The sequence below is a fragment of the Nasonia vitripennis genome, chromosome 2, assembly GCF_009193385.2.
Source record: "Nasonia vitripennis strain AsymCx chromosome 2, Nvit_psr_1.1, whole genome shotgun sequence".
NCBI lineage: Eukaryota > Metazoa > Arthropoda > Insecta > Hymenoptera > Pteromalidae > Nasonia > Nasonia vitripennis.
Genome location: NC_045758.1, coordinates 12984455 through 13007869, shown reverse-complemented (window position 1 = coordinate 13007869; position 23415 = coordinate 12984455). Strand labels below are relative to the sequence as shown.

The 23415-nt window shown below is 53.8% G+C and overlaps 1 protein-coding gene across 5 annotated transcripts; it reads right to left on the bottom strand.

The window, feature by feature from the left end:
• Positions 1-62: 62 nt before the first annotated feature.
• Positions 63-19220, bottom strand: LOC100122647 (nucleolar protein 4-like). 5 transcript variants are annotated; one of them, XM_031922682.2, is made up of 9 exons: positions 18601-19220; positions 5469-5523; positions 4526-4904; positions 4002-4404; positions 3712-3915; positions 3483-3629; positions 2026-2252; positions 1739-1938; positions 63-1609 (listed from the first exon to the last, which is right to left on the bottom strand). In XM_031922682.2, the coding sequence occupies exons 1-9, from the start codon at positions 18643-18645 to the stop codon at positions 1443-1445; spliced, it is 1827 nt and encodes a 608-aa protein (XP_031778542.1). In that variant the 5' UTR covers positions 18646-19220; the 3' UTR covers positions 63-1442. The 5 variants fall into 5 exon arrangements, with proteins under 5 accessions (XP_031778542.1, XP_031778543.1, XP_008212562.1 ...); XM_031922683.2 differs by having other exon boundaries at positions 1748-1938; XM_008214340.4 differs by having other exon boundaries at positions 4002-4345; positions 4590-4904.
• Between the last annotated feature and the right edge of the window lie 4195 nt (positions 19221-23415).

The window sequence follows — 23415 nt, the reverse complement described above, 5'->3', positions numbered from 1 at the left end:
AAACATCGAATTGAATTCAAAGAAAAAAGAAAAGGAGTCAACTCGAACGACTTATTAATGTATACGTTATAGATTATTTATTTATTCGCAAGTTTCTTTGGTAGCATTGTGATGTCTATGGAGACCAAGAAAGCACATGTACGCTTAACTATATCGATCGTGACAAGATGGTCCCAGCGGTATATATGCCGAAATGCCGAATGAATCCCAAAACAGTTATTCCAAACGTTTATTAAAAACATCTAAATTTTTTTTTCACCAAGATTGACACACTATCGCAAGCAATACAATTTTTTCTATTAATTTTTACCGTCCTCTAATATTTGACTTTTTGCAGAATAATTTCTTCTCTTAATTTTAATAGGTTCCTGTGCCATCTTGTCGCACTCTACAAGTGCAGTACTAACGGAGCCGAGCCACATCCATCACCCTAGTTTTTTTTCAATCTCCAATCGCGTGTCCCCGTAAGCTCCTGTCGTCAATGTTTTTCCGAAGTCGGTACAAGACACTCGCACGCTGTACGTTTATACCCTCCTCTACATGTTACTCGTTATGTACACGGTATTTCACTATTACAAGCTCGTCATCGCTTAAATAATATATTTTTCAGGCTCGAGCCTCGAACAAATTTAAAAAATAAATCAATCTTTCAAACCCCAATAAGGTGATTCGGTTAAGGCGTTCGCAAGCAAAACTGCACCCCGACAAAGAAGAAGCGCGAGAAGTTAAAACAAAGAATACAGTACAAACGTAATGGCAATGAGGACACGATGAAATTTGAACATAAATATATATTTATAAGTAACGCTTCAAACTCCACGGCGATCTCGAGCGATCTTCCAACGCATATAATATATAAATCAATATAAAAAAACGTCAATAAACGCAACGAAAATGCTATTCATATAAGTCATTTAAAAAAAAATCTCTTCCCTACATCGAGTTCGCGCGCACGCATCTCCTCATATACCCCCGGTAATATATAATATATCTCGTTAATTAAGTAAATATCCTCGGAAATCTTTTCTCTATTTTAATGTATATGTACACCCTGTTTCGAATGGTATTATATATATATATATTATCATTATAATATGGCGCCGCGGTCTGTTCCACACGTCGTACACATGATTTTTTTTTTTTTTGTTCATGCTTAAATATCTATAACGCTACACAAGGATGAGAGCTGCATTAAATACGCGTCCGTCTCGAGAAGAGAAAATTCAATCGTCCTTATTTGAGTAGTGGAACGTTGTATTCTAGTGCTTTTGTGCATATAAGTATTGTAAGATCGAACGGCTGCGGAGCGCGGTCAGGTATAATATAGTCTCTTCGTCATCGTCGTCGTTGTAGTCGGTTTCTCATCATACATAAGTTGAGTAGTCGCGGTTACTGGTCGGTGCTGCTGGTGGTGGTGGTGGTGACGAGCGGCGATAGGCTTCTTAAGGCTGCTGAAGTAGCAGCTGCTCGAGCTCGTCGGCGGACCTGAGTAGGAAGGCAGCGGACTCCCGATATCCGTTTATCAGCTGTCGCACCGCGGTCATTTCCGTGGCGTTCAATTTGTGGCTCAGCAGCGGCTTCGTGTTCTTCATGCTCAGGTCTGTCGGTCCTACGCACGGAAATGATACTTGATGATAGTTGTTTATTTTTTGCTCAGCGGGCATTTGCGGGTATTTCGAGGATAAAAGAAAGCAAATAATAAACAGAGCAGGCACAACAGCACGGTCTAGAATATTACTTTGTGTACCGTTGCTGAGTAGTCCGGAGGTGAAGCTCTGGGTGGGATAGAGTCCGGCGGAGAGTACCGGCGTCGGGCCGGCGCGCTGGAACGCCTGGCTGAAGTTCGGTCTGTACATGGCCGTGGGAGCGCCAGCGGCTGCGCCGGCACCGCCGCTTCCGATTCCGTTCGCCGTCGATGAGCTCACTATCGTCGCCTGGCTGCAAGCACGCGCAAGCGTCGTCGTTATAATGGTCGTCGATTTCGTTACAGAAAGACAAATAGAGTCAACAAAAAGCAATGCTCACCTCATGAGAGTCTTGGCGCTGTCGGAGTTGTTGAGCAGCTTGGAGGCAGGGGCGAGCGAGAGGGGCGTCGAGGATAGGCTGCCGGCGCTGTTGGGCAGATTAGCCAGACTGGTCAGCGGCGCCAGAGATGTCAAGGCTGTCGGCGGCGTGTCCTCTCGCTTTATCGGCAGCGACTTCACCGGGGTACTGCTCGTAAAGTGATCCAGACTCGCTCGCACGTCCGTTTGCTGGGAATTTTTTGGACACGAGCAGAGATACGGAGAGACGTTAGTCATCGTTGTGTGAGAGCTATATATAGAGTATTTTTGGGGGGGAATCCCGCAGAGTACAAGGCGATTGGGAGCACGGATAGCGAAGTGACTGAACTTTTGAACTGAAAAGTACGCTGGCACCGATTCGTGACGCGATAAGGAGGATTTTTCTTTCGACCGTGTCGCGAAACGATTGCGCGCGCTTCAATCAAACTGTGTACGGCCGATAGTGCCGAATAATTCACGTCAGCGTAATGCGAAATAGCGCGAATGAAAAAGCGATCGATACGCCTATCTCTATCTCTATCTCACCTCCGCGAGCAGTCTCTGATCGTCCCTCTGGTACAGCTGCTTGTGCACGACTCTGAGATTCTTCTTCCTCATCTCTGTCTCTTTCTCTCCCTACGAAAACGGCATCCACTTCTCGAAGGCAATCTCTCGTATACACAGCCGCGAAACACTACGCGTACGCGCGACACTACTTATCGATCATGTTCGACGCGGGGATCCGTAGTCGTGGAAACGGAGCAAGGAGGACTCGTCGCGCGCACACGCGGCAGAAGTAGCAGCAGCAGCAGCAGCAGCGAGTTATCCCGGCGCGAAACAATTACTGCGACGGGAGAGAAGCACTACACGCGCGCCGGAGCAGAGCGAGAGAGGGAGAGGAATTCCCAATTGTCTTTTTTCTCGCTCGCTCTGGCGCACACTGCCGCCGATAACTCGACTTCTTTAGCGACGACAACGACGAGGGAGGGAGTGTGTATGTTCTTCTTTTTCGTTTGACTTGAACGAGAAGGCGCGTGAGCACAGGCGCACTGAGTGTTACGTACAACGAGTTATATTATGGCTTAGACTTAGCTGCGCGAGGGTCAGCCCGGGAGGTTATCGCGCGACTAGCTGGAATTTTCAAGCTATAAGATAACGGCCGCGAGCGCGGCTCCGTGTTCCAAATAGACTGCGTGTAAACACTCGCGATCGAGAGTATTATATATTTTCCCCAAACGTTCGGTTCGGTGCGAAACGACAACGCGCTCTATCGCCGGCTGTACAATACACGCATACGGGAGATAGGGGGGAGAGATGTGTCACTTGGCGAGTACGTTAGGTGTGCTGACCCCGAGAGCTTATCAGCTCTGACCTCTCCCGACGATTCCCGCGCGTATTTTCCGTTACAAGCAAGCGCGCAGCGTCTGCTAGGAGACTTACCGTGGCTGCTGGTAGGGTCGGCATGGGCTGCGAGACCGGCTCGAGGCCGACTCTCATGCGCTTGGCGTTGTCGCTCTCGTTCTCGCAGGCCGTCGCCAAAATCTGCTCGGCCTGCACCGAGGTCAGGTGGGCTGGTGTCGGTCTCGCCTGGCCAACGAGAAATCAGTCGAGTTAGTTAAGAACAAAACATGCCTTATCGATGCAGCTGGGTGTTGTATACTGCACTTACGGCGTCCCAGGGCGCGCCTTCTCGGCCCCTCTTGTTCCTCCGGCAGCTCTTGAGATACGTCCTGATTCGCTTCCGCGCGCGCTCCGCGAATTCCGGAAACTGCCTCGTGCAGCTGTCGATTATGGCCTGGATCTTCTCCTTCGGCTGCTTCGAGATCGGCACTATGCGGTCGAGGTTCTCGTCGACGAACAGTCGCACGAACATCTGCGCACACACACACACACACGAGATCTAGTTTATACATCTGTCGAGCTGACACGCGAGTTATTATAGTGGAAGAAGCGACCCACGTTGAAAGCCTTGAGACGCTCGGGGTCGTGGTGCCGGGGGTCGAGCCTCTCGTCCGCGTCCTCGTCGTCGTCGTCCTCGTCCTCCTTGTTCCCGCTGCTGCTGGTCTCGTCGTGGGCGCTGCCGGCCCCCTCGCCGCCCCCGGGACTCGACTCCCTGTCTCTGTCGCGCTCGGACCTGGAGGGTGTGCTGGAGCCGGGCGGCGGCGTCTTCTTCAGACCCATCGTGTAGGAGGCCCAGAGGGAGGCCATGTCCTCGCTCGAGGCCGTCGTCGGCACGACTCCGCTGACGGGGACGCCGCCCGTCGCGCTCAACTCGCTCATGTCCGCGCTGCCGTTGCGCGAGTCTGTAACGAGAGAGAGAGAGTCGGGTGCGCTCGGTTCAGTTTGGTTTACCAATACGGAGCTGCCGAGAGAATATGAGCTTGTTGAGCTTGATGAAGACGGGTTGAGGCGAAATCGTTACAAGTACAGTTACACGTACATTTATATATTACACACAAGGACACGAATGAGAGATAGAGCACCTATGGAGAAACCGCCTCGGCCCGTCTCTGCCGCACATCCACGCCGCAATCACACTTCTCGTACCTGTGAGCGTGCTGTTGTTGTTGACGGTGCTGTTGGCCGTGGAAATGACGCTCTGACTGGTGACGACTGGGGCGAGAGTTCCGTTGCTGCTGCTTGCGGCCGTGGTACTGCTGGGCGAGAGCGCGGGTCCGTTCTGCGCCGTCGTCACCGGCAACTGGGCCGGCTGCTGTGCGGTGGGCGGCAGCTGTCCAGGCTGACCCGGCACGGGCACCGCGCCCGCTGGGCCGCCCCCCGCCACCTGCGCCTGCTGCTGGAGACTGTAGTTCCAGGCCAGAAGCATGAGCTTCAGCTTGTCCGCGTCTTTCATTATCACGCCTGAGGATAACACACACGTGACAGGAGGGTTGGTTTTTCTTGCTTTTTCCTCTATACACGCACCTCCGGATATTCTCGAAGGAAGGTAATCTCAGTCGATCTATATATAACGAGGCTGTGCACGCCGGTGCGTTGGAATCCAGGTCGGTTTTCTTAATCGGCCATTTGCCTGACCTACACGCACGCATGCTCTCTCGCGCGCGCGCGTGTCTGTGTGCCTGTGTGTCTCCGCTGCACCGACGTGCGCACCGCAAAAAAGAAGCAATCGGTGAAAGCACTGGACTGAATCTAGCGCGAACCGCGCTTCCTCTTTCGGGAATATCGACGATTATATTACACTGTATGCGTGATTACGAATATTATAAATGACACGAATATAGAATAACGAGACGGGCCTTGAGTGCACAGCGCGAGGAGAGATATACAAAAGGTGGAGTGGAAAAGAAAACAAGGTATGCCTTAATTATATATAAATCGCGAGAGATATAGATAGATAGATAGAGAGAGAGAGAGAGAGAGAGAGAGAGAGGATGAGTAATGTGTATAATGGAAAGGTGTGCTCACTCGAGTAGTGATCGTCCTCCGATATGTCGGCCGGCTCCGGAGTCGAGATGTTCTCCTGAAACAATGCAAATAGATAGCCGAGCGTTATTAAATATATCGATGCACTGCAGCAACGTGTGAATGGATCAGTTTATTGTTCGCTGCTGTGTGTTTACTCGGTGAAATAAAAAAAAAAAAAGACGGATCGATCGTTGCGGTGTACATGTCTCCCGATCGAGATTACCGAACGTTTCCTGCAGCGCTTCTCGAAAACCTGCGTCATATCGTAATTAATCGGGAAAAATCGTTTACAGGCGCTTTCCATGATTGCACTGAGACGAAAGGAAACGAGCGCGGCGGAAAAGGGACTCGTTGCCGAGGATTTTGCAAGGTGCTCCTATGGGCGCAGCCTCTGCACATATCTCTCTCTTTCGAGTCGCTGCTGCAGTTGCGGGTTTCGCAACGTCGGAAGGTCGACCGGTGTATATAACTATAGTCGCGCGAGAAGTGCAAAACACTCGGAGGGATAGGTATAAGAGTTCGACGCGATGTGCGCAAGACAAAAGCAAAAAAGAAAAGAGCAGTGCGCGAGCGGCAAAAAGCCGGCCGGTTACGCAAGCGCAACCTCCTTTGCGGATTGCTAGCTATATGTGTGTAAAATGCTCTTCTATTTTTCGAAAAACTTTTCGCTTACGCGCAGCGAAAATTCCAGGTGGAAAAATTCGGTGCGATTTGTCTCTCTCTCTCTCTCTCTCTCTCTCTCTCTCTCTCTCTCTCTTTAGGATTGTGCGCGCGATGTGTAACGGTATGCGTAGAGGCACGGGTTTATAAGCGACGGGTATTCAAATAGTGGCGAAAACTGTCGTATATTATTTCGAGAATCAACGCCGTATGCGCATCGATGACTGCAGCAGCTGCAAAGGAGTAGCATGACAGAGCGACTTCTGTAATTATCGCGCGCACGTCTCGGCGAATTCTTCGCGTCAGCCTCTCTCTCTCTCTCTCTCTGCACTCTACCTAAGGCTGCGCGTATGCAAGTACAAACTGACTCAGAGAGCGCAGTCTCGCACCTACGCGTCGCTTCCGGCGGATGTGCCCTGATAAATGGGACCCGACGTCGGTGCACCTACTCGACTTTGTTTTTCGTCGGGGGCTGACGAGAGAGGAGGAGTGGGCGCGCGATTGACCTGAGCATCGCGTCAGCACTGTACACTGCAGAGAGGGAGAGAGAGAGAGAGAGAGAGAGAGAGAGAGAGAGAGAGAGAGAGAGAGAGAGAGAGAGAGAGAAGACGAACAAGAAGAAGAAGCAGCGAGAGACAGAGAAGCAGCCAGCAGCAGCGCGCGGTAGATTTGTTTAGTTGGCTGCAATTAAGCCACTTGGCGGCAATTGTTTGTCGCTCAGCAGAGAATTCTGCCGGGCAGTGCGTGTCGCGCGTATACGTTCCTATCTAAGCCCATAACTATACACCGCGTGTATACACTACTGGCAGTTCTCTTACACATTCGCTATACACAGGCCGGAGAAGCGGGTCGGAGGTCAGGCTGCGCGAGCGCGGACCTTTTTTCCCCTCATGCCTGCGCTCGCGGTGTGTCTGTGCACAGCTTTTATTGCCTTTTGTTTCTTCACCGGAGCTATTATTCATCTCTCTCTCAAGGTTATTATACCGCCGCGCACGCAACACGTGGGGAAAGACTTTCGATTACGCGACTCGTTCGCTCCTTTTTTTCTCTCCTCGCTCGCGCGCGTGTGTCTCTTCATAATAACCAGGCATGATTGAGAGTGAGAGAGAGAGCGAGAGAGAGAGAGAGAGAGAGAGAGAGAGAGAGAGAGAGAGAGAGAGAGCGGTACACCCGGTCAACTCTACCTTACTTGACCCCGGCACAACGAGGGACAATTGGGTGTAACAGTCTCCCATTCCTCTGCTGCCATCCACTCTCCTGTATAAGTGTACTTATACACTCCTCCCACTGCTGCAGATGCGTGCGATGCAGTGCTCTCTCTCTCTCGCGACGCCGAAGGCGCTGCTGTGTGTGTGTGTGTGTGTATGTGTGTAATAAGCGCTTCTCCGAATTCACGAGCGTGTGTAACGCATTCATTACCCGAGCGCATCCCGAGGAGAGCCGGTTTTTTACCGCTCGCTTCCTTTTCGACGCGATTTTCCCCGTACGCGCGCAATTATATACGAGCAGTTTATTGCCGCTTTAGAATCAATTTTGAAAGAGCGCGCAGAAGTACGTAGGTCGATTCGCGCGAAAAATTAATATGTACGAAGCGACGATGACGCGGCTGTATGTGCTGCAGGTATAGCGATACGAGTATTCGCTCCGACGGAACGAGTGGAGATCGCGCGCAGTACGTACGAGTCTCGATTATTTTCGTCAGAGGGCGTTCCTATCAATGCGCCCACTATCGCGCGTCTGCTCTCGCGTGTTGTCTTTATTGTTGCAAAAGTGTGCGGCGCAGTTGCTGTATACAGGAAAGCGTTTCTATATCGTTTCGTGGCATAATTAATAAAGCGACACATCGAGCGGAAAAAGAGGTTCAAATTCGAGCTTTAACGAGAGACCGCATACGGGGGAAAAATAGAAGCCGATACGCGCAATCTACAAGCCCTACAGTGCGAACAACAGCTTCTAAAGCCCAATCCTCGCAAAATACTCTCTATCTATCTCTATCTCCCTCTCTCGAGCGCAGTAGTCGATCCCCATCAATTCCGCAGAGCACGCCGCATCGACACTCAATCACACCGGGCATAATCCAGCGTCCCGGCATTTAAACTAGAACACTAGTCTATATACGCTCTACACACACACACACATAGCAGCAGAGCAGTGGCAGTCCGTTCACAAGAACGTGGGAACGTTCCCCCGCGCGTCGATTTCGAGAAGTACAGGCAGCCGTTCGCTCTACGCTCTTTAACAGGAATACAGACGCTAAAACTGCTCTCTCACCGGGATGACACTTTGAGAACGGCGACGGTATAGCCGCTCGCGACTTTCGCAATACACTCCATACCATGCCACTCTCTCGGCTTTCTTTTTTGCGAGCCCGAGCGATCGTCGCGGTCTTATCAAGCCTCATTTTTTGCTTCCTGTCAGAGCCGTACGCTCGCCGCCGCCACCGCGTGTATACCTATATAGATGTACGTGTATAGAGAGAGAGAGAGGCATGGAGAGGGAGCCAAGGTTGGCCGACGGCGCGGCAGGCTTTTATCGCTCTTGAGAAATTTTCTTTCCAGCCGAGCGGAATCGCTCTGCGCTCTCTGCGGGACTCGAAATTAAAACTGCAGCTCGCACGCGGATAAGACGCGCTCGCGAATACTCGGAGGGAAAATCGCTATCGTTTATTTATACCGAGGATAATTAGAACACGCGTCAAACGTAACCGGAGACGCAGAGCGTACCTACGCCGCGAGGGCTTTATCTCCGGTCAGCGATCGAAAAGACGCGCAAAAAGCTTGATTCTTCTCTCTCGCGCTCGCGGCTGCGAAGACATTTCGAGTAAAAAAGCCGCGAGCTCGTTCAGACGTCGCTGCCCCTTCTCTCTCTCTCTCTCTCTCTCTCTCTCTCTCTCTCTCTCTCTCTCTCTCTCTCTGCCTCATTCCTGCACTCGCCGACTTTAAAGGTGACACGACTGCGATGCGAGAGAGCGAGCTTATATACGCGCGCAATAACGCACGAGATAACCCACGTGACCCGGCGGCGGCAATCGAAGCCGACGTCAGCAAGCTTGGCGGCGATTCTCCTTGCGGAAAATCTCTCGGCACCTGAATAAGACGAGGTTGAAAAAAGAAGCCCGGCAATTTCACTCGTGCTCGGCCATTAATCTTCGCGCTGCTGCGGTCATTCGTCCCGCACGCGCCCAACATTCGCGCACGTGTGCAGCGCGCGACCTGCTTTCACGCGCGTCTCGGGATAGTGTGTGCGTGTGTGTGTGTGCGCGCGCGCGTATAGGAAGGAGATGCGCGAAAATCTCGCAGCTCCGACCTACTACCCCCGTGACATGATCTTGAGGACGGCTCGCCGTGACCGGCCGATTCTACTGCGGCGATCGGCAGTGCGTGTACGGCAAAGAAGCTGCTGCTGCTGCGCCCAGCTCGCCTGAGGCCTGCACACACTCGGCTCTCTCGTGAGCATCAACGACACCCCTCAGGCGCATATCTCCGCGTATCGATCTCCTCATCATACGCTACGCGCTCGCAATTCCAGAAAGCCGCAAGACACTCGCTCGCACGTATACACATGCACGCTGCGTGCAGAGTGTGCAGCCGCGCTGCAGGCCGACCTCGACACACAATTCGCGAGGCGACTCTGCACGCTGCGCTGCTCTCGCGGGTCTTTCGGGAAATAAATGCGCGCAGCTCACGTGTAACGGCCAGCGAGAGAGAGAGAGAGAGAGAGAGAGAGAGAGAGAGAGAGAAAGATCCTCGTGTGTGTCTACGATCGCGCAGCCGACCTCCTTTCAGCTCTGTCGGAGGTGCCGCCGCCGCCGCTGCATACACACATATGCATGAGAGCCGGGCGCGCGGGTAGGGGGAAGCAGCGGACGCCGCTCTCCGCGCGCGCACTCTTTCAGGCGCCTGTCTGCCCGCCGCGCAGAGACTCGCTCTCTGTGCAATGGCCTCGCGGATTTTTTGGCTTCCTTTTTCCCAACCGCTGGCGCGCGCGAGAGAGAGAGATGCACGCCGGTGACTCGCCGCGTAGGAAATTGCACGAGCCGGGAATACCGAGGAGAGGAAAGCGATAACCTTCGTACGTACGTGTGCCGCCAGTATATCGTACAGATTAAAAAGAATCCGAGCGCGCTCGCGGAGTATATGCATTCCCGATTTCGGAGCTGCGAATCGCTCGGCACTAACGATCGCATTGTGTTATAACGCGCAAGAAAGGGAGAGAGAGAGAGAGAGAGAGAGAGAGAGAGAGAGAGAGAGAGAGAGAGAGAGAGAGAGAGAGAGAGAGAGAGAGAGCAACGCACGCGGCGGCGTTGGCTTTCGCAGCTGCGACTGGCCACACGTGCGTCGCTCTCTGTGAGAACGAGCCGCGAGCGAGCGCAAGAAATGATCGAGGGCAGCGGAGTATATGTCTCGGCCTTTTAAGAAACGCCTAATGACGGACTCAGTCCAACATGTGGCCGCTACCGCTGCAGCGCTTTTTGCGCGCGCGATTTTTAAAAGCCCGTTCCCAGAAGAGAGATCGCGATTGCGCGCACAGAGAAACGATCGATAAGAAGCTATGCTGCTGCTGGAGAACGGAATAGACGTTCCCGCGTTCCAGGAAACGTCGAGGCTCGCCCCCGCGCGTACGTGTAATCGACGATTAATCGGCGCATTTCGCACCGCATCGCGCTCGTCAATAACGCGAGAGGCGCTGTGTGCAGTGTGTGTGTCCCGCGAGGTTCAAACTCGTAGATTTCAATTAGCCGGTGCCGCGGTACGACACGCTTCTCTCTCTCTCTCTCTCTCTCCCTCTCTCCTGCAGTGCTTTATACGCGTACGCGAAAACGAACCGAGAGGCAACCCGTTTGCTTCTTTCGAGCGATGACGCGCGGATTTAAGGTGCGGTAATTGGAGACAAGCGGCGTTTGCCTCTGCACGGAACGAATTGGGACGACGTGTAATTAGCTGGCTGCTGTTTTACCTCACGACGAATTCGATCTTTCCTCGTGCGGTCGGTATAGCTTACCTGCAACAGAAGAGAAAAACAGGAATCGTTAGATTTATCGTTATAGTTACAGCGTTATTTGAACAGGGACTCGGAGGTAAAATAGTTCGCTCTCAATTTCCCGCCGGCGGGCAAAAACGTCGTACAGACGCCCGAGAAAGGAAATAGCTAGAGAGAGAGAGAGAGAGAGAGAGAGAGAGAGAGAGAGAGAGAGAGAGAGCTCGGGCGACGCGCTCTCTCGTCGTTTTGCCAGAAACTTTGGACCAAGTCCCGTTCGGCTCTCGAGCCTCGTCGTCGCGGCTGTCTCTTTTGAAACATCAAGCGGGGGAGGAGGATAAAAGGCTCTGACTAGAATGGCGTCGCAGCGGCGGCGTCTAATGTCTAGCGGAAAGGTCCTTATAAGAATTGGCAGTGCGAAGGTAAGTTCTACTGCCAAGAGAGCGAGGAAGGCGCGCTAACGTGTTTGCTCTCGGTATACGAAGTTGGAAGATATCTGCAGCAGCAGCAGCGGAGGAGTAAGTAAGTAAGTAACTACCGCGTGCGCACAAGTTAAATAGACGCGCGCGAGAGAGCGTTTCCGGTGACCGATTTCAACTTTGCGCCGCTCCTCCTCCTGCTGCTCCTGTATGCGATACAAAGTTGCGTCGCTTTGTGTACACACGGCTGTAATTCTCGATCGCTATAATCACCGATTTTTCGTCTCTCCATTAGACATCGCTAACCCTGTTAACGTGCGCGCAGTGGAGGATGAAAAAAAAAATAAATAAATAAACGAAGCAGCAACAGCAGCAGCATTTCACTCGCCAAAATTCATTAAAATCTCATCGCACGCGCGCACAGCGTCATTTTTGGAGCACAAAGTTATGAAAGGGCGAATGAAAAAGAGGAAAAATTCCATGGAATCCTCGGCAGCAGCAGCCGCGTTGTCAGCGAGCAGTAGCTCGTCCACTCAGCCAGCCATCCACTCTTTGTCCCCCCCCCCCGCCATATACACATACAGCCACACGCGGCATATAGCAACATACATACACAGAGAAAGAGAGAGAGGGCATTCGAGGGAAGTACACGCGGCAGGAAATAACGATTTTTGCCCGGCTCGTCCCGGAAACTCGCTCGGCCGGCGCTTGTTTCATATATTTTTTTCGTTTCCACCCCCTTCGGCGCCGGCGCCGCCGTCATCGACGTCATCATCCTGGTGAAATATTGAACAAGCCACAGCAGCAATGCTGCGCCGCTCGGATATTCGAGCTTTTATGCTCGGCGCGTGTAACGACCTGCGCCGCGGTAGCGAGTTTACGATAAGCCGCCGCCGCTCTCGCGCACAATCTGCATTTAGCGCGGCGCGAGAGAATAATGAGTGGAGTGGACGCGCTATATAGCGCCGCCGCACAAAAATTCATCCCGATCGGCCGGCGCGCGGGCGTCGCGTTCTAATTCGAGCGCGCAAGCGAGCGCGGTGTGTGTAATGAACGGGAGAGGAAAGAAAGTTCCGAGGCCCCCGCGGCTTATTTATAGGTGCCGGGTATTTTCACCTCAAGTCCTGATGAGTGACTGTACCGCCGAGAGAGCGCGGGTCAGAGCGAATATTCTTTGTGACGTCGCGCAGCCGCGAACAAAGGAAATCGCTCGGCGAGCTTTTCGAGCGCTCTGCACTTTGGAGAGAGAGAGAGAGAGAGAGAGACAGAGAGAGAGAGAGAGAGAGAGAGAGAGAGAGAGAGAGAGAGAGAGAGAGAGGACACATCGATTTCGAATTACAAACGAGCTCTCGAGAGATTCGCATGACGGATAGGCGATGCACCAGCGGCGAAGAGTAGCTGGCATACCGCGCGCGGGATGTATAAGTATATTAGGTATCAACTTGTTGCGTTAATTACAGCCGGGCCGCGGCTATTAGCTATCGATTCGCCGAGCGCGAAATCTCACTAGCGCGCCGTACGTGCTGCCGCGTGCCTCCTCGCCTCTATGCAATATATATATAGATATAGATATAGATATACACATTGCGGCAGTATATAGAGAGAGCGTGGGCGCAGTTCTCGCGCGGGGGGCGTCTATTATAATTGAATGAGTCGCACGTGCGCGATCGCTCTCCGGAGAAAAGATTCTTCTCGGTTTCCGCGGTCGGCGATTGAAAATCAGTAGGGGCCGAGTAATGACCGTGTGTATTTATGCTAATGCGGAGCGGGAGAGAAAGAGGAAATGAAATTGTGCATATTATCGTAGCGGGAAAATAAACGCTGCGTGGTGTGCGACACGTCTATAGTGCATTATATAGACCGGCCGGAAGTGTGCAGTAGCGAGAGATCCATAAGCGATTTATTACTCTGCTCCGTTATATAATTCTCTTCCCGGATTGTCTCGCTAATTCGATCACTCGGACAGTCATCGACGACGTCTACTTGATACGCGTATATCTCAATAATAATCGACGTGAAAAAAGCGCATAACCGCGTGCGCTCGCATCTGGGCTTTTCGACAATGTGTGCGCGCGCGATGCTCGACCTCGTCGCCGACTGTTTTGCGAATAAATTCGACATGGTCACGAGGGAGCTAACCGAGCTTTCCAGCGTAGGTATATACGTATATGAGCGAGAGAGAGAGAGAGACAGCGTTCACTCGGCACACAACGGCGATCTCGCTCGGGCCTTCGCCGGGGGCTATTTTTAGCCGAGCACTGCAGCAGCAGCAGCCGTCAATAATCCGTTGAATAAACTATCGTCGAGCGCAGCAGCGGCAGCGAGGTAGGTATAGCACGGAGAGTTCGCTTTACTTATGCTCCGATAATGCGACGGGCCGAACTTGTGTGACAAAAACTAACTCTCTCGCTCACTCGGCGGCTTGATTATCGAGAGGAGGGCGCGACGGGAAAAAAGCGCGCGCTTTGTTCATCGCATCGCACACATCCCATGTAGGTGCATCAAGAGGAGGAAACAAATTTGAAATAAAATATTCGCGCGTTCCAATTACACGTTGAAAGTGCTACAAGTATACACCGCAAGTATACAGACACGCGCGCAGGGCTCAGCATCGACGTTTTCTTTTTTTCGCGAGCGCGTGTACTACCAGCGAGAGATAAAGAGATAGAAGTCGCCGCCGCCGCTATCTTCAGATAGATCTTAATCGCATGCCCCGCGACGCCGGCGGAGCAAGCAACACAATTGCCATACTCGTTTGGCAACCTGGAGACAAGCCTTCCGAGAATATCGTAAATTTCAGGCCAGACGAGTCGTCGCTCTCTCTCTCTCTCGGTTGTATAATGCTATAACGTTATATACATACACACATACACATCGGACGCGCGCGCGTTCGCCAATTAGTCGGGATCGTCGTCGGCGCTAATTCGCCATTCAGGATGATTAATTCGCGCGCGGTGTGTATAACGATCGACTTTAACCGATTTTTTTCTCTCCGCTCTTTCGATTGTTCTGCGGGTGCATATAGAAGCGAGCTCGCGGGAAAGATTAGAGATATTTAGCGGAAAGTTCACGGCGTTGCGCAACGCTGCCTGCATGCGCGCACTCGTACATGTGGGAACTTTGGCGCGGGCGATTACGGCGTGCTTCGCTTTTGTAATTGTCTATCGGCTCTGCGTATGGAATATTTTTCCTCCGAGCGAGATATTTTAATTAAAACGCGCCTATTGAGCCGAAAGATCACCGAAATCAATACACGCGAACGCATACAGCGCCGCGCAAGCAAATGCAAAAGGAATATATAAATGTACAGGACGTTGCGTGCAGCGAGAGCCGATGCGGTGCGCCTTGACATGGATGGCTCCCTGAATCAGCGAACGGCAGGCAGGCAGGCAGGCAGGCAGGCAGGCACACAAACATCATCTCCCGCTTGCGCTATCGACACACGCCTACTCGCGCGCGCGCTCTGTCTGTGCCTGACTATGCGCTCAAAGAGGACATCGGACGTATATACAGGCAGAGAAAGCATTCACGCATTCCGTGAGCCTGGCCGCTGTTGTTCTCGGCACACACGTATACCTATACACACACAGACAGCGGTGTGGCTTGGCTGTGCGGCTAGAGTTGCAGCTCTCTCGGACATCAGCGTGTGCGGATGTGTATACTTGGTCGATAAGCACACCCCCGTCCCCGCACGACTGACTCTGTCAGCTTGACTTTGGATGCGTCGCCGTTGCGCACACGGCGCGTGTGTGCAGTCCGGTTCCTTGAGCGTCGCGGGAATCGGCAGCGGAGTGTGGACGAAAAAAAAGTTTTAAGCGTACGTGACTCATCAGCGGCGAAATTATTGACTGCGTGTACACACCGGCGCACGCTCCAGACGAAATTCCGCGAAATTTCTGCCTCGTCGCTCTCCTTTGCCTCTTTGGCGTGCGTTTTTAAGCCAGTAGCGCAGCCTCTGCGCTATCCATTATTTATTACGTCTCCTCCGACCGGTCTACAGAGAGACAGAGAGAGAGAGAGAGAGAGAGAGAGAGAGAGAGAGAGAGAGAGAGAGAGAAACCCGCACCATCGAATTACTCCTAATACCTGATCTCCTCGTCGTGTCCGGTCAGTGCAACCCCTGTATCCACGCGCTTCGGGGCAAAGGGTCCCGCAGACACGCAGAAGCGACGCTGCTTCGATTTTTCACGGGCTCTCGTCATCACCCCTCGCAGCCGTCCCATCTGCGAAGAGAGCCCCATTCGTCCCCGCAACTGTACACATGCGACCCGAGTCATCGAGCGCGCACACGTCTGGCGCTGCTGCTGACTCATGCCTTTATCCGACCGAGCGCCCGCAATGCATGTACGGACGCGGAGATCGCTTCGCGCATTATTTCGCATTGTTTCGCATTATTTCGCGGAAGAAGCGTCTCGCCTATCGACTGACCCACATAGCCGACGCGTAGGGTAGTTCGATGGCGCGCGAGATAAAAAGATTCCGCTAACGAGAGAGAAGAGCGTGTGTATGTCGCGACACCCACGACACAACAGTGGGATCGAGCTTTCTCTCGTCGGCGCTTTTTTCCCCGGCAGCGCGCGAAGCTCTCGGTTTTCCGTTATATAAGCGCGTGCGAGCGCGAATCGGGCTCGTTTCACGGCCGCGTGGCTTGCGAAATCGATGATAAAAAGCGATACATACGAGAATTCCGCGCTCGCGTGCGATTTCATTACCACTCCGTATGCCTCCCATGAAAATGCGCGGCGTTCTCGCTCAACCTTGGACCGAGTTTTTCCCCCTCACTCCCTGAATCTTTGCCACTTTCAGCGCAAACGTTTGCTAATGAGCCTGTAGACCGACTAAACGACTAATCCGTTTTTTCCTCTCATCTCTCTTGCTTGCGCGCTTTTTTGGAGAAATCCCAAGCAACAATCCGGCCGCGCGCCGCCGCCTCGAGCGGCCGACCCTGAATAGAAACGAGTACAGTCTCGCGCAGAAATTTCGCAAATCCGGTGCAGCAGCGCGTCGCGCGAGTGTACGCATGTATATAAGTTATACGCGCCGCGCGCTGAGAATAATACCGCGCAAATGCTCGCTGACACATTGTCAAAGCGGCGGCGGCGGCGGCGGCGGCGGCGGACAACGAATGCGCGACGCGCTCGCTCTTGCTCAACCATCTCACGTTGGTGCGAGCTGTTGCGTCGTGGCAATTCTCTGCTGGTTTTCCTTCTAATAAGCCCGCGGCTCGAAATGCGAGTTGATTAGAGAGAGAGAGAGAGAGACGATTTTTAGCGGAAGAGCACGTTAGAAAAAAAAGACCAGCCCCACCTCAGAGCGGACAAACGAGCGGCATAAATTAGTCTGATTAAAAGAAAAAGAACCGACTCTGACCGACGCAAAAAGAAACAGCGGTACACGCGGCAAAGACTGTACCACCGGAGAGCGCAACAACTCGTTGCTCGAGAGAGCGGACGTAGCTACATACATACCGCTGCAGCAAGGCTCGAAAGAGAGAGAGAGAAAGAAAAAAACTCGCACGCAGCCGCACACCCGTGAAAGAAGGAGGGACAAACTCCGGTAAAGTGCGAGGACGCACACGTACATACACGGCTCGCGAAAGGGAGAGAGAGAGAAAGAGAAGGCTAATGGAATAATGGATACGTGAGCGGCGGCGCGCAGGTACACGAACCTACCTCAATTCTCGACGCGATTTGATCGATTTAAAGCGGCGAGCTACCTCTCTCACTCGTATTTAGTCGAATTAGGCGCGAGCGCGCGCGCAGTATTTATACGGCGCTTCCCCCCTCCTCCCGCCCAACCATCTCGCGCGGAGAGGCGCTTCGCGGTCTTAATTTTAGTCGCGCCTTTTTGCAGCTCTCTCATCGATTCGCGTGTATAAATAAGCCAGCAAGGAGTGAATGAACCTACTTTAGCAGAGTATTGTGGATTTCAATGGTTCGTTTTTTTTAACGTTCGCACACGAATTTTGCAATAACAACAGCGTGCGTACGCACGATTGTCTCCCGCCCATGCGATCGCGGAAATTTTCCCGATAGCCATCAGCACCTCTAGGTGCCATCGAGTGTTTGTGTCTATACACGATCCGCGGAGAGTGAGAAAAGGGGAGAAAGAGGGGGTGAATCGACGGGGGACGACGTAAGAGTTCGGCGTGCACGTGGCGGCGGCGACGACGATAACGGAGCACGCGGCGTCGTCTCTCTCTCTCTCTCTCTCTCTAAGTAATGCGCGGCTCGCTCAAATCGACAAACACGAGAAGGAGAGAGAGCGTGACGGAGATAGAAGTCTATATAGTGCGCGAACGCAACTGTTAATTTATCAGCGCGACGTCGAACGGCCTATTGTATAGTGCCGCTGGAAATCGATTCGCGCGCCGCCGCCGTGTGCACTTTGTTTTGTGTTTTTGTCGCCGGAGAGAGGCCGGCTAATTTGGTCGGCTCCGATGCCGCATTATTGCTCGCCGCGAGTTTACTCTCTCGCCGACTGCAGCAGACGAGGGGTGTATGTATCAGGGAGTCGTGCGTCTCTTTGGGGAGAATTGGGTCAGCTGGTCGGGTCGCGCGAGGCTTTGTTCGCGCGCCGATGATCCTTGTCAGCCCAGGGTTATTTTTCGAAAAAGTGCCTCAACGTTATTCTCCGAGACAGAGAGATAATCGTCCCTCCGCGCATAAATCCTCCCACAAAAAAGCAACAGCGAGCCCCCTTTTCTCTCTCTCAAAAGTCATCATCGCCGCTGCAGGTCCAAGGCCCCTGCTCTCTCTCTCTCTCTCCCGCGCCCATATACAAGCGCGCGCGTGTGGGAGTTGCGCGTGAGTTGTGTGAATGAGTCGTCGCCGCCGCGGTCGTCTGCGGCGGCGATAAAGAGGAGGCCTGTGTGCGCCGCGGCAGCAGATAGCCGCCGAGCGATAGCTGCACCGCGAGAGGGGGAGGCGCGCACAGTGCCCATGGTATATACAGCGGAGTAAAAGTTGAAACGTCGGCGGTACCGTACAAGGGAAGGCGCGCTCTCCCGACTAAAAAGAAGGGAGAAGAGCGGGGGGGGGGGGAGCAGCAGCGGCAAAAAAAGGATCGTTACTCACCTTGTGGTGCTGCATGATGGCAGTGGCCTTTCGCTTCGCGGACATATCCAGGCCTCTGCTCTCTCGCGCGCGAGTCGAGTGGAAAATCTGCTTCTTCTTCTTCTTCTTCTTCTTCTTCTTCTTCGCCTACTGTTCTGTATACTCGCTGTGTCTAGGTGGCGCGCTGCCGGCCAATCGCGCGGTTGCCGGTCCCCGCTCTTGGTCGCTGATGCACGCCGTGCGCTCGATGAGGAGCAAAAAAAAAGCGCGCTTATCGTGCCGTATCTCTCCCGACGACGCCTCGCGATTCAATGACACATGGCACGCACTCTGTTCTCTCCTGGAGTTTCGGCTGCACTGTTTCTCGACAAGTTCACCGATGGCGATCCTCGCGCACAACAACAGGAGGATCGGCACTCTGAGTGGTCACGTCTCCGCACTGGTCAGACGCAGGCGTGTGTGTGTACGGGGCAAAAGGACCGGCGATTCGGAGCAACAGCAGTGTCTTGCGAGATGCGCTCTCCGTGTATCAAGATCCGCTGAGCTCGCGTGACGAGCGCTCACGGCGAACTGGCGGCAGCGATGAAACTCGCTGCTGCTGCTGCTGCTGCTGCGGTGGCGGCGGCGACTCCCCCACCACTCCTCTGTCCGGCCGCTCTCTCGCTCGGTGCCCTCTAGCCTTCCTTCCCCGCCAGCGCTCCCCCTTCGTTCGCACACGCGTTGCAAGGTACGGAGTTCGCGAGCGCGTATGTGTGCGTGCACAAGGGCCTGTCAGCGTCACGCGGGGGCGAGCGAGAGAGAGAGAGAGAGAGAGAGAGAGAGCCTACACCGCAAGGGGGGCGCCTGCCTGCCTGCGTGTACAGAGGGGCTCTCTCCGCGCTGATAGCTGAGTGCACGTGTTCGGGCGGCTCTCTCGCTTTATTTCCCCGAGACTCGTCGTCGGCGAGCGAGTATAAGAAAGGAGTTTTTCGAAACGGCTCTTATCGCCCGCGGAGAGATATTGCTAGCGTATTGAATGCAGCGCGCAGACGTCGCTGTCAATTTGTATCCGCGGAGAAAAAGGGGGGTGATCGCGACCCCTCGAAATTTCGCGCGCGGAGCGATGATCGAGGAAAAAGTCGCGGGCAAATCCCGAGTAAGCCGGATCCGGAGTTAATCCAGCGCGCATTAGAAACCGCGTGTAGCGGTAGAGCGCGCGCTGTAGGGGGTGACCCAAAAAAGCGCCGAATACGCGCGCGCGAGGAGGTCTTTAAGCAACAGTTTGCCGCACCTCTCCGTATATAGTTATACGCAATGATACGGCGTGAGAAGCGCGAAACTTTCCTTCGCGATAAAGGGCGCACATGCAGGCACACGCAGGAAAGAGCGCGAGTGTGTCATCGGGCGATTGAAGCTGCTGGCGCGAGAGACAGAGAGGGAGAGCGAACGAAGCCTTGGGCGGTGGTGCTCTCTCTCCCCTACTGCCACCCTTTACCGGGGCAGGCACCCCTATATGGATTTACGCTCTCACCTCCGGTGCTGCTGCCTCGCTCGCCTTCTTTTTTCTGTCTCGTCGAGCGGGAGCCAGCAGCAGCAGCGAGAAAAAGGAGAGGCAGCAGCCCCTTGCTTGTTTTTCTCTCTTTCTCGGGCTATATACTCTCTCTCTCTCTCTCTCTCTCCCTTTGCCGCTGCTGCGAGAGCGAGGCGCGGGCACAAAAAAGCCGAGAAAAAGGAAACGAGCGAGCGAGCGAACGGCCAAGTCCAGTACGGGCGCAACGGGAGGTTGCTGGCTCGTCGCTCCCTTCGCTCTCGCCTCCTTTCACCCTCTTCTGCCATTACTCGTCCTCCACCTTCCTAGCTACTGCGCCTCGGGTTCCCCTTTCCCTCTCTAGTGACTCTCAACTTATACCACTGCTGCTTTCGCGTATATACCTCTATACCCATCCTCTCTCTTTCCTGCGACTACTGTGCGAGCGGTATATGCGTACACCCCTTCCTCCTCCCGCTTCTTCTTCTTCCTCTTCTTCTTCTTCTTCTCTTCGCTCGCTAGTCGTCCGCCGCCCACAGCAGCAGCAGCAGCAGCAGCGGTCCCCCTTATCGTCCTCGTCATCGTGGACTCGTGATGCTGCAAAAAGTCTCTCCTCCGCCTTCGCTCCTGCCGCTGCTGCTTTTTTGCCTCTGCTCCTCTTTCTCTCTCTCTCTCTCTCTCTCTCTCGCGCGCGCGCGCGCGCCCGACCTTTCGAGGGGGCTCTCTGACGATCGTAGACGCGCGCTCGCTCGCAGTAAGACGTTCGTGTTCTTTTCTCCTCGTTTTTCTCCTCGCTCGCTCTGTCTCCCTTTTCTCCTTTTCGCGCGGAGCCGCCGCTCTCGTTTCTGCAGTCGCGCGCGGCGGCGGCCTCCTCTTCCTTTTTGCCAGCGCTGCAGCGGCTCTCCTTTTTTACCCCTCTTTGCAGCAAAGGTAGACAAATTCGTATTTCATACGAACGCTGCCACACCGGCTCCCGCCGCGGCGACTAATGGATTCTAAAGATACCGTCCCCCCTCCCCGCTGAACTCTGCCTCCGACCGACGCACGATAAGCTCCGAATTTCGCCGATTTTCCTAGGTCCGCGCTTTCGTGCGTGACCCTTAAGGGAGAAAGCTGCAGCTCGCGCGCGTCTATCCAATTTCCAGGAGAGCGGAGCGTCCGCTCGTAAACGGGTTATTTTCCCCGAGCATCAGCCTCTCTCGCAGCCGCCGCCGCTAGAAAGAGAGAGAGAGAGAGAACGAGTAGGCGAGTGTCGTCGTCGTCGTCGCACAGTGCAACGTACGAGGCGAGGCCGCAGATATGCGCCGCTGTGGCGAGCCCAGGAAAAGAAGCTCTCCCTCCGCTCTGCAGAGCTACTCTTCGCACAGAGAGCGCGCCGGCCACGTTGCCACCTCCTCCTCTGTACGTGTATGTGCGACGTACACGTACCACCTCCTCCTCCTCCTCTAATGCATTCCCGGCAATGCCGACGTTGATAGCCCGATGCGCGCGCGAGGGAAAGCCGCCGCACGTATAGGCCTGCTACAGTGGCGATCGAATGAGTGAGATAGCGCTGTGCTCTCTCTCTCTCTCTCTCTCTCTCTCTCTGCTACCGCGGCGGCGGCGACGAGGAAAAGAGACTACCGAAACTAGCTCCGCGAGTGCGAATCACGTGCGAATGATTATGGGAACGCGCGGAGAGAGAGAGAGAGAGAGAGAGAGAGAGAGAGAGAGAGAGAGAGAGAAAAACAGCTGTGAAGCTAGAGCGATAACGGGGGGAGATAGGCCGGTTTTTCAGTGATGCATAGTATACAATTAGCGCGCGGCTGCTTAGTTCCGCTGACTTTCAGACGGACAATAGGGGATGAGCTGCGGCGACCGATACGACTACGATCATTTGCATACGCGCCGAGAGCGAAGACACTACCCGAGAGAGTTTATTTCCGGAGATCGCGGGCATGTTTTATTTAAAAAGCTCGGCGGATACACGCGATCCGAGAGAGGATGATAATAATAATAGCGACGACGAATTGAATCTCCGATCGAGCGCGGCCAACGCACACACACTAACAACATCATAACGATTATACTTTCAGATCCCTTGTATTCATGAGCCCCCATAAATCAATACGACACGGCGTATACGAAATTCGGCCTGCGTAAAATTGCAGCGCGGCGAACCTCGAGGCCATTCGCCGGCAAAATCAGCCCCCGCCTGCGCCCGCGGAATTAACGATAACCACCGGAGACAGGGGCGAAAGCGCGCGCGAATAATCATAGACGCGGGGTTGCTGCTGCTGCAGCGGTGTGTGAAAAAAGGTGACACACGCGAATTATATCTCTCGTCGATTCCTTTTTTTCCCTCCGCTTTGCAGCTTCTGTGCAGGCGGGGGAGCTGATGGAAACGAGGGAAAAAGGAGGAAAAGGCCGCTATGCTGCACTGTGTGTATACATATACGCGAGGGGGGAAATGAGAGAGAGAGAGAGAGAGAGAGAGAGAGAGAGAGAGAGAGAGAGAGAGAGAGAGGTCACACACTGTTGCCAACGCGATAAAAGCAATCACCGAAATAACCGCAGACCACCTCTCGCAGCTTCCCGTCACGGACACGTGGCCTCCGCCTACAGTCCTCTCTCTCTCTCGAATATGGGTGTACCTCGGCTGCTGCTGCCGCTGCGCGTACGTGTGCGAGAGCGAGAGAGAACTGCGGTCCGGGCCGCCGTGTTTTCTCGTTGCCCCCTGCCCGTGTGTGTATGTCTATGCATCCGCGTATTCGCCTATATAGGTATATACCTGGCGCCCGGCGGTCTTGGTTGGAATTCGACTAGCTCAAATTTCCGGAGGGAATCCCCCGCAGGCCGGGGACGCACGGCTCTATGTATGTATGCGCGCCTACTCCGATCTCTGGCGCTGTATAGGTTTTATACTGCACCCACCGGGGGGCGCAATCTCTTCCCGTGTTATCCGGCGTGTCATTGATTGTTGCGACGTGTGCGTTTACTGTGTACTTTTTCGCTCTCCCTTCTCAACATCTCAGTTCGAAGATCGATCGCTGCCGCGTATAATTTTGGAATTACTCATACGCGCGCCTGGATCTGCTGGTTTGCGGCTCCGTCTCTCCGGCGAGTTTAGAAAGTACCCGCAGGAGAGGTAAGTCCGCCGCGTGTATGTGTGCATATAACCCTTTCCCCCTTCGAGCGCCGGCGACGACGAACCGGATGTATAAATTGTTCGAACTATTTTAAGACACTTTAGCAGCAGGGCTGGTTTATAGATGCAGGCGTATCGCTCGCTCTCTCGGGAAAATTTCAACGGGTTGTACTTTTGTCGTCGCCCCTTTTGTGGAAGCGCC